The sequence below is a fragment of the Drosophila obscura genome, unplaced genomic scaffold, assembly GCF_018151105.1.
Source record: "Drosophila obscura isolate BZ-5 IFL unplaced genomic scaffold, ASM1815110v1 contig_179, whole genome shotgun sequence".
NCBI lineage: Eukaryota > Metazoa > Arthropoda > Insecta > Diptera > Drosophilidae > Drosophila > Drosophila obscura.
Genome location: NW_024542766.1, coordinates 827,805 through 838,022, shown reverse-complemented (window position 1 = coordinate 838,022; position 10,218 = coordinate 827,805). Strand labels below are relative to the sequence as shown.

Genomic DNA, 10,218 nt, shown 5'->3' with positions numbered 1-10,218 from the left:
TTCCATCCCTTCCCTTCCCAGTCAGCAATTGTTGCTGGGGCGCCGAACACTCTCAAAACATTTAATAAATTACTCTTCATTCGATTCTTTCACACTTGTCGGAGGCAACTTAGAAAATTTCTGCACTAGTCGAAACATTTTCGAAAACTTGTGGGGAAAGCATTTGATGCTAGGTGCGAGCACTATTGGGAATTTTGGACTTACTATAATCAAATGGTATGTATTTTGCTTATTTTTTTTTCTTAGTTATAATTTTATTCAAGAAAGAAGCGTACCCTTTAAATACCCTTACAGCTAGCCAATTTAAAGGAATATTTCATTAATTTCTTAACTAGCCTTCAACTAATTCCTATATTAATTTCCCCGGCTGTAGTTTTTATTTTATTTAATTGAACGTAGCACTAAAACGTTGTCGTTAGTTGAGTTGATCGAGCGCCAAAAGAGAATATAAGGAAAGCCCCCCAATATTCACCCTGATTTACAAATGCAACCGAAGATACACAGAGAATGCAGAAACGATGTGAATGATTCCATTGGTTGGGCTGGCCCTGCATTGCGGACAGATGCTGAGATAAATCATAATAAATCACACATGCTTGGAAAATAAATACTAGAAGGAAAGATTATATAGCGCTGGGAGACCACTAAGCAAACATCCATTATATGTAGTAGATATATCATATATGTATGCAGATGTGCCTAAAACAAAGCATAGACCCCATGGGCGGGGAGATGTATGGCAAATGGAAAAGAGCAATGTCTGGGGTGAATTAGCAACTCATTCATCTTGAGGCAGGCAGTAGACAAATTTTGTATTTCGAGTTGATAATTAACATTTAATGTACGAGAATGTATGTATGTATGTACGAGTACTCGTATAATGTCTAATTCAAGTTCTTCGTCTTCTCGGCCGGACCACCTGTCCAGGCAGCGAGAACACAACAAAGTTGCCTGATGCTCTCGATTATAAATAGATCGCTGGCTCTTTACCGATATAATTGATATAAATGCACACATATATATATATATATGCTTACATATGTACATGTATGTATGCGCGTGTGTATATACATATGTACATATCGGTTCGTACTTTTCTTTATTTTTGTGCAAAATGCGCCATTAAGTGGTATAAATAGATATTTGAAAAGCGCACAGGGCGCTGAGTCAACTCACCGAGTGCCTCGAACATTAACCTCATTAGAAGAGCGTCAAATGATTTTCGGCGCTTCTTTTGTGCTGTGCTTCGGTTCTTCTGGAGGCTGTCGACTATCCGGCTCGATGGTGGATGCGGTCATTGAGTATCCACAACCCTGACAATGAACAATGAACCGGGTAGAGGGGTGAAGCAGTGAGCAAACACTTGATAGAAGGAAAAGCCTGTTGAATGAAATTCATAAATTGCTTTTCATGGTCACAAAATCGAAATCAATTGTTATTTTAATTTTCCGTCAAACGTTCAATCAAAATCCCAAGTTTTTATTAAAATTTCACCAAAATAGCAGCCATTATGACCACCATGAGGGAGATGCAGTTGGAGGATCTCTTCAAGTTCAATTCTCTCGTCCTCGACCCCCAGACGGAGGTTTACAGCTTGAAATTCTTCTTGACACATCTCCTGAAGTGGCCGGAGCTCTCACAAATCGCTGTGGCACCTGGGCCTGAGGGTCGGCCAATGGGGTACATCTTTGGCAAATATTTCGAGAGTAAACTCAGCGAGTGGCACGGTCATGTGTGCGCCTTGACCGTATCCGATGCCTATCGCCGCATAGGCGTGGCCACACTACTGATGGCCCACATCGCCAGGGCACTGGATGCCAAGGGAGCCGTTTACGTGGATCTCTTCCTGCGCTCCAGCAATAGTGCTGCCCATGCGCTGTACAGCTCCTTGGGTTATGTCCTGCGAAGGACCGTACTGGACTACTATCCGGACGTGCCGATGCCGGAGAATGCATACGATATGAGGATGCCGTTGGCACGTGATGTGCTACGTAGGTCGGTGGCTGTCATATATAAGGTGCCCCAGTGCCTATCGGAGGATGACGAGGATGATCATTGATCCAAACATCCCCTGTACTACTCGGCATACATTCAAGAGCATATTTGTGTACAGCTAGCTAATTAAAGAAACTCAATTGCGGTGAATGCTTGGCGGCAGACGAATTTCCGCTGACGCACAAACGCAAACCTAAGAAGATACAAACATAAGTACGGATACGGATACGTATACGAGCAGATACTTTCGCCTGAACGCACTTCTTTCTCTTCCCTTCGATGGCAAGCAAGAACCCAATTGCAAATTATCAAAAAATGTTTCAACGCAAACAAATTAGAATAGAATTGTGTATAGTGTATTGCTTTTCCCTGATGGCTGAAACACGCGCAATGATTTTCAATTTTCGCTTTTCATTTGGCCAGTTTGCGCAACTTGAAACGCATAGAATTTTAAATGAAAATTTGTTGTCATATAAACAAATCTCGTCTCCATATGCCTTCTGACATATATTTTCATGTTTTATCTTTTTCCCTCAGGCGATCTGCTCGAGCTTTTAGTTCAATTTTTGATGAACGCTCGCCGAGTGCAATGAACTCTTTATGGGACTTTCTTCTGGGTCTCTGCTAATGTTTTATTAGTGTTCTTTTTTTCTGTGTGTGGTACATTTCTATAATTTCTAATCATGCTACCAGTATACAAGATCCTTCAGCCACATCAGAAACTCGTTGACTAGCATAATTAGTACCTGGTAAAGGCAATAGAATTTGTTCTTTGTGATGCCCTTCAGCGACTTTCGCTCCACATCTCGGGACAGGGGCATTCGCAGTTCGAAGCCATTTTCATTCTTATAGAAAAAGGGCAGCCAGCGATACTTCACAAAGCCCAGGGACTTGTATAGCTGGATGGCCGTGACATTGCTTTCTCGCACAAAGAGGTCCACATACCAGTCTGAATAGCGCTCCACAATCTCCGTGAACACTCCCATCAAGCACGTTCCCAGCCCCAGGCGACGATAGTCAGAGGCCACCGCCAACAAAGAAATGTGTCCGTATGTTGGACACAAGTCTGTGCCATTTTCAGCTTTTATTTTTTCGTTTTTGCTCGCACCGTGTGTTCCCACCAGCAAGCCAATGAGCCGACCATCAGGTGCAGCTGCCACCTGGCACAGCTTGGGCTTTTGGATCATCTTCAGTAAATAAAAGTCCGTGTGGTAGCCTTCCACGAAAGGATCAAAGACAATGGAATTAAACTTGAACAGATCAGCTGGCACAAGCTCTCGTAGTGTAGTCATTTCGACTCGATTTTATACTGAGTAGTAGCACAATGATCTGATTTAATGACACATACACTATGACTATTTTAAAACTACTTTAACCGAAAATATATCTTCCTATATCCAATGATTGTTTCACTGCCATATATATATACCTACACACACATAACCGACAGAAAGCTGGAACAACCTGACTTTGACGATGGAGAATATCCATTTAATGTTTGCATACTTTCGGGCAGTCGGTAAATTCGTTTAAAGTTTTGTCGATTTATTACATTATTCGCTCTGCATGTCTGCATATCACGTCTTAGACTAATCAAAATACTATATTTATTTGATATTCTTGTAGATCCAGGGCAGCAGCGACGTGACACGCGTATAGACGCCCGGATATTGACCCTTGCCACAGCCAATGCCCCACGAAACGATGCCCACCTGAGTGTAGCGTCCGCCATCGTTGATGATCATTGGACCACCAGAGTCGCCCTATGCAAAAACATGCAATTAAAGTACAGAAGCCTACATGGTAATTAGAAGACACTTACGCTGCAGGAGTCCTTTGCGGCTTGGCCAGCACATATCATCGAATCGATTATGCCACCGGGCGCTGCACGTCCGTACTTGCGAGCACACTCCGCATTCGCCCAAATGGGTATGTCCACCTTCTGCAGAATAGATGGTTGTGGTCCGTTCTCCCGCAGACTGCCCCAGCCGGCTACCGTTGCAACCTGGCCGCTGTACGAGCGCGACTGCTGCGACGGCGACGTGGGCAAGCAAATCGGCTGGATCTCGTGCGTGAAGGGAACAGGCTCACTGAGAGTCAGAATGGCAACGTCGTTGTGCTGGGAGGAAGAACATATAGCACGATTCAATCAGAATTTATGAGATGCCTCGGTATCCTCGGTATCAATCAATCTTACCAGCGTACTGAACTCGAAGCCTTTGTGCCGCACCAGTCGTTTGATTCTGCGCGCCACATGCTGCACCTCAAAGTCCGTCCGGATATTGTAGTCACCCAGGTGGGCCGTCAAGGCCGCCACATCCCACGATGTCATGCTGCAAAAGAAAGGGAAATTAGAAGAGCCTTCGCGCAGGTGTTGCGGTTGCATCCAACGCAGGTTTCTTACCGTGCCACACAATGTGCTGCTGTCAGGATGTGAGTGTTGGTTATCAGACTGCCGCCACAGAACTGCTTGCCCGACTTGAAGAGCACCGCTATCCAGGGGAACTCGTGCGGACTGGCGTTAATCCCGCCCACAATGCGCTCCTGATCCGGCGACACCGGATTCTTGTTGCCACACTGCAGTGGCAAGCCCTCCGGACTGGATCCACTCACTGGACGTCGCGTGGTCGTCGGCGCAGGTGCCGAGGTCACCGGATAGCTTGGATAGGTGGGACGCTTGGTGGTTGTGGGTCTGGCGGCAGGTCTTGGGGTAGTCCGCTTGGTGCTGGGCACAGCAGTGGGTCGGGGCACTCCGGCCGTAGAGGGGTGCGTCGGATAGTGGTGGTTGGGCGGATGGGTGGGAAGCGGTGGCGGCCAGCCGCCCGTTGTAGGAGGATGTGTGGGCAGCGGTGGGGGCCACTGAGCCACTGGACCTCCTGCAAATGAGCCGAATGGCCACTGGTATGGGTAGACAGGTGTGGCGGGCACAGGTATCGCCTCTTGCTCTGGTTCCGCACCCTGTTCGGGTTCCGGTCCTGGGGCATTGGCCTCGATTGTGTTCACATCCTGAAAGTCTGGCGTGTCCTCCACACTGTTCCCATTATCGATGGGATGATCCTCTGGATGTGGTGCGTCCGCCGGCTGATCCACAGTGTCAACGTTGACTGGCTCCTGCTCCTCCTCGGGCTCATCCACTTTATCTCCCTCATCGGCAACCGGCGAAGGTCTCTCTGTCGTCGTTGGAGTCGGCAGCAGCGGAAACACTCCGAAAGTGTTGGCATCCATGTCCGTGCAGCAGATGCCGTTGTTGATGCGTCCCAGCTGGTCGAAAAAGTTGCAGAGATTTCCGCCCAAGCCGAGGGCAGGGTTTTGTGGCCACTGCCGCAGAGCGATGAAGGTCAGCTGGCGGGCCACTCGGTAATACTGGCGACAGTTGTTGATGCGGACACAAGCCCCGGGCTGACCGTGGGCCGTGAGACACTTGGATCCCTCCCATCCACCACCCATGCCGGCCTGGAGCAGAAAGAGATTCGGGTCGAAGAAGAGCTGACGGTGTCTCCGGTGCAGGCTCGCTGACGAGGGATCTGTAAGAATCAAAATCCGCTTCAGGGCATTGTAAAAGGAACTGCCATCGATGGGATCCATGACCTCATCTGAGAATCTGTGCCTCACTTGGAGTACTTCTGAAAGCAAAGTTCATTAACCTCTCCTCTCGAAAGAGCTTCATACCCAATTGCCCGGCCAATTGCCTGTGGTCTACTCGAACTCCCTCCTAAGACCCATTTTTTTGTTAGCCAATCTGTTGCGCTATTGACAAAGCACCTAAATAACTGAAAAATGGGTAGAAAAGACAAACCAATATTTACCCAACATTCGTTCACGTTTCGTTTCGTTTCGGATTTTGTGTTTCGGGTTTAGGTTTCGGGTCCACGCTCCTCTTCGAGCCGCGAGAGTGATTACTCAATATTTTGACATTTTTCGTTGTCGTTTTTGTTGTTTCCCAGAATATTGACAATAAACTTAAGCTTTTTTTTCTCAAACTGAATGACAATTGCTGTGCCATTTCTTTCGAGAGACGGAGAGACCCGTGGCCGTGGCCGTGGTCGTGCCCCCCCACTGCGGCAACTTTCTACTGTCAATTGTCATGTATTTGTCAGGTCCATTGGCAGCTTCTTAAAATTGGTCTAGGCCTTTGTTTGGTCCGATCTGCGGCTCTTTGTTGCTGCTATTTAGCATGAATTTGCTATTTCCCTAATTTATTACACATTTCTCTGTCTCCGTTTTGGCCCATATACCACTCGTAGCTGGAGTTCTGTTCTGCGGCTGCGTCTTCGCATGAAATTTGCCTAAATAAGCCATTTGGGCAGTTTATCTTTAAGACACATTGCTGTTTACGAGCTGTTAGCTTTTGTGGCGATTCATTTAAACGAGCTTCTTGATGGCTATAGCATAAGCTATCACGCCCTTTGTGCCATCGCCAAGGTGTAAAATTAATTGATATTAAATCGAGCATAAAATTCGTTATGTTTCGTGTAGGGGAACGGGGGCCTGGAGATCTGCACGTGGTCTCTGCCTTGCCGACACCACTCGTAATGAAGAATACGTTCGGGTCGTGCCCCGCATCAATAATTAATTTTATTTTCTGCACGTTATATTTGCATATTACAATTACAAAGCAAGACCCCCAAAACACCCTCAGCAAAAATGTTAGTACACTGAGTCACAAGTGAAATGGAATTTTAAGCCTAAAGAAAGCCAACGAAGAATTACTCACTCGCCCCAAATAGTGGCTTACATTTTTGTGTTTCAATGTTCATTGTTTATTGGACATTTCATTGATGGCTTTTAAATTGTTATGACAAGCTGTCAACTGAAATCAGAGGAACCAATTTAGCTTGATTGATCAAAGCGTCCTGCCTGAATTCTGACACACTTAAAACATTCACAGAAACTTCGCTGCATGATCTGCTGTATGATAATTTTCGTCGGCCCTTCTTCTGCTTGTGCCTAAGTGTGGTCTGCTTCTTCAGACCCACCCAACAAGTTGGCTGTGCCCGGCAGATACTCAAAAGATTAAACAACATCCAGGGGCAAGTAGCAAGTTCAAGGTCTGCCTGACCGTTACAGGTTGCCTGCTTCTGCATCGGGGCGTGTGCACGCAAACCTGAATTCCGCGGCAGGACCACTGCAATGTTCAACTGGAGGTCTACTTTATGGCGACTCTTAAATTTTATATGACCAAGAGACATATAAATGATAATTTCATCTTTTTAATATTTATGCCATTGATTTTCATCCGAGTTATTCCGATTGCAATTAATAAATAACATATTCAATTTAATAACAGCCGTTTCGGCTATTTAATGTTAATTGCTTTATTTTTTATTGTTTTATTTTCTAGTTCTTTTTTTTTTTCTTTAACTAAATTTAGCCCAAAGGCAAACAAAAAAAATTGTTTAATGAATATTGCGTGATAAATCGGTGGGAGGTGTCAGATTAAGAGCTTCTATATGGCATTTTTTTTTGTAGGCCAAGCCCCAAACCATCCCAAATTAATAGGCTTATGTCGTCGCCCAAACAAAACAAAAAAAACATCATCGCAGATCACGCCTTACCATCAAAAGAACGTAATAAAGAGTCTAATTGTCTAATTGTTGGCCATAAATAAAAGGGAGAGATTGCAGGAGACATGGACGGGCGACAGGCGACAGGCGACAGGCCACGACAAGCGCTGAAGTGGAAGTTGATCTGAAAGTCCACGACTGCCCACACAGATCTCATTGAGAGCTCTTGTTTGCTCTAGAAATCTTTCTGTAACTGACACAAAGGGCTGGAGAACCGACAGATCAACAGACCGACGATGTTGTAAAGCAAACGACGCTATGCACACTCAGCGAACAAATTTCGCATTATCTCTATGGTTGGTTGCCATATAACATTTATAGATTTCTGAAGGTCACACAAGTAATGCCCGGTGCGTGCCAGGCATGAAATGTGTTCCCCCGATGTCGTTGAACTTATTGGGTGACGTACATTGCGATATAATATACTCTAGAGTAGTCATTGTTAGGGTGTTCACAGATGGATGGTTCTCACTCAGGGAAACTGATGAAAAAACGGAATTCCATATTGAATGCAGTCAATTTGTTAGGGAGGACGGGAATCGAATAACTTCTACTCGTACTTTGTCCAATGTTTATCCTATTTTTGGTTTTAAATGAATCATTTAGCTATGTCCCAATATACTTTTTCACTAAAAACTTAGTCAAGTTCGTGTCTTAATTCTTTTGATTAGTCAACAAATCCAATGCATATGTATGCACACCCATAGCCAATTTATTAATTTTAAGTTCACATTTTGCAACTAAGAATCTGCTCACCTTCCACGGACACACCAAGGCTCTGCTCCTCTGTGGCATTGACTACGGCAGATCCTGCCCCGGGCGCCGCCTTGATTTCACCATTTTGCCACACAGGCCCTCCTGCTGCTCCTTCCCCGCCAAATACCTCTGGCAGATCCAGATCCACTCCCGAGATTATTTTAAAATGCAGCAAATGCACACAAAGTAATAAAATCCGTATAAATGCAAACATTTTTGCTGTTGTTTTGGCTGGAGCTGGAGCTGGTGCTGCTGCTGTTATCTTCCCAATTTGTTTTCGTTTTGAACTGGGGATACCATATATAAGTTGTCTGCTAAATAGTATATGGAGCCGCCACAACGAATCGCGACTCGGAATATCTTTTCGAATGCGAGGCACGTTGCCCCGATGGCATTCACCTGACCACGACTACGACGGCGAAGACGAAACGAAGTTCTTGTTCTCGTGCGTTAGACAGGCAGGACCGTCTGCTGGGTAGTAAGGTCCGATCGCTTCTGAGCCAACAGCCGTCTCTGGGGTTTGGTTAACAACTATGCTGCCACACAACAGCAGCAGCAGCAACAGCGTCGGCGACAGCGACGCCGGCCGCAATGTGGATGTCGAAGCAGCCGAAATGTCAATTCTTAGCGCGTTTTCCTTCACTGGTTCGCTTTTGGCCAACTTATTGGGACGGGCCGGGCCGGGCCGGAACGCCTTCTAATGCACACGCGACGTCAAACGCAATGATGACAACTACCGCTGATCACGGAGTAAACACATCTAAACTAGTTCCAGTAACACCTCCGTTTCCTTTGCCCACCAGCAGCAGCCAGCAGCAAAAGCAGCAGGCACCGGGACGGGGCAGAGTCTCTTCCAACCCGAATCCGAACACGCACCAACAGGGACTGAGGCTCCAACTGGAACTGAACAGTGGCCGCCTGGAAGTTGTGCGGCTGCATACTAATACTAAAAAAATCCTGCTGCGGTTTTACCTCTAGAAATTGTATGCACTTGGAGAATTTTATTCTTTATATTTCGTTAAATTTGCTTCTAGTTGGGCTGACATTTCTTCAGGTGCATTGCCAGATTAAATTTCCATTTAAATTCCGTGGCGCACATTTCGTTTGGTAGTTCATTTTCCACTTGACCACATGAAATAGACCAAAGCCCGTTTGGATTCGTTTTCATTGCCTAGTCAGCGTTTCCGCCAGGGTGCCGGCTTCAGTCTCAGCTGCAGTACCAGTCCCATCGCCAGACGATGCAAATTTGTTTGCTAAATAATATGCAAAATTTACGACGTTGGGCGTCCATTGAACTGGCAACTCAGGATTCAATTAAAAACCACATTAATCAGTGGTGAGTCGCCGGCGCATTGTCATTGGATCTAAAAAAGAACTGAGGGCGCCTTGGGTGTTAGAAGTATCAGAAATGAAGTCAATTGTTGCCCGGTATTGCCCAGATCATTGCAATAAGCACACTTGATCCCCGTCTCAAATGCTGATCGATGGGAAGCTAAGTGTCACGGCCATGGTGGCCCCATGAACCTTTTCGGGATAATTGTATTTCAATATTTTGCCAACTAATTGTCTGTAATTGGTGCTTTGGGGCACATTCGCCTGTTTGATTGATCGTCAAGTGCGAGTGTTGAATATGGTTTTTGAACAGCCATTCAATGGGATAGCTCTCGAAATTGGAGTTCTCAGCCCGGACACGACATGGAGAAGGGGCAGCAAGATCAAGGGCCGAAGAAAGCTCTGCCAATTGAACTCTGGATACGAGTACATATCGTAATTATGAATGAAGTAATTAGGTCCTTTATAATGGTACCTTTAGGAAGGAATGGAATATAAATACAGTATTTGAAAGAAAGGTAGGTATAGGTAAGTAACTATTAACTAAATTAAACCTATAGCCCATAGGCGT

General features: G+C 45.6%; 3 protein-coding genes and 1 long non-coding RNA gene across 4 annotated transcripts; 1 reads left to right on the top strand and 3 right to left on the bottom strand.

Moving 5' to 3' along the window:
• Positions 1 to 1,428: 1,428 nt before the first annotated feature.
• On the top strand, positions 1,429 to 2,495 carry LOC111072529 (N-alpha-acetyltransferase 20). Its single transcript, XM_022364458.2, has one exon. It carries the CDS (start codon positions 1,511 to 1,513, stop codon positions 2,057 to 2,059), a length of 549 nt encoding a protein of 182 aa, XP_022220150.1. The 5' UTR covers positions 1,429 to 1,510; the 3' UTR covers positions 2,060 to 2,495.
• Positions 2,496 to 2,614: 119 nt separating this feature from the next.
• On the bottom strand, positions 2,615 to 3,422 carry LOC111072547 (N-alpha-acetyltransferase 20). Its single transcript, XM_022364489.2, has one exon. The coding sequence runs from the start codon at positions 3,285 to 3,287 to the stop codon at positions 2,682 to 2,684; it is 606 nt and encodes a 201-aa protein (XP_022220181.2). The 5' UTR covers positions 3,288 to 3,422; the 3' UTR covers positions 2,615 to 2,681.
• Positions 3,423 to 3,519: 97 nt separating this feature from the next.
• On the bottom strand, positions 3,520 to 9,195 carry LOC111072546 (transmembrane protease serine 9). Its single transcript, XM_022364488.2, has 5 exons — positions 8,316 to 9,195; positions 4,400 to 5,519; positions 4,193 to 4,328; positions 3,818 to 4,114; positions 3,520 to 3,758 (listed from the first exon to the last, which is right to left on the bottom strand). The coding sequence occupies exons 1-5, from the start codon at positions 8,527 to 8,529 to the stop codon at positions 3,603 to 3,605; spliced, it is 1,923 nt and encodes a 640-aa protein (XP_022220180.2). The 5' UTR covers positions 8,530 to 9,195; the 3' UTR covers positions 3,520 to 3,602.
• On the bottom strand, positions 5,539 to 5,936 carry LOC121403968. Its single transcript, XR_005967602.1, has 3 exons — positions 5,802 to 5,936; positions 5,665 to 5,742; positions 5,539 to 5,618 (listed from the first exon to the last, which is right to left on the bottom strand). It is a non-coding gene; the product is annotated as an uncharacterized LOC121403968 (long non-coding RNA).
• Positions 9,196 to 10,218: the final 1,023 nt, after the last annotated feature.

Excerpts from the sequence above, each read along its gene's own strand:
- LOC111072547 (XM_022364489.2), bottom strand. The coding sequence starts at position 3,287 with ATGACTACACTACGAGAGCTTGTGCCAGCTGATCTGTTCAAGTTTAAT.
- LOC111072529 (XM_022364458.2), top strand. The coding sequence starts at position 1,511 with ATGACCACCATGAGGGAGATGCAGTTGGAGGATCTCTTCAAGTTCAAT.
- LOC111072546 (XM_022364488.2), bottom strand. The coding sequence starts at position 8,529 with ATGTTTGCATTTATACGGATTTTATTACTTTGTGTGCATTTGCTGCAT. Across the intron at positions 5,520-8,315 it reads CCTTGGTGTGTCCGTGGAAG|ATCCCTCGTCAGCGAGCCTG; the intron begins GTGAGCAGATTC and ends TGATTCTTACAG. Across the intron at positions 4,329-4,399 it reads GCAGCACATTGTGTGGCACG|CATGACATCGTGGGATGTGG; the intron begins GTAAGAAACCTG and ends TTTCTTTTGCAG.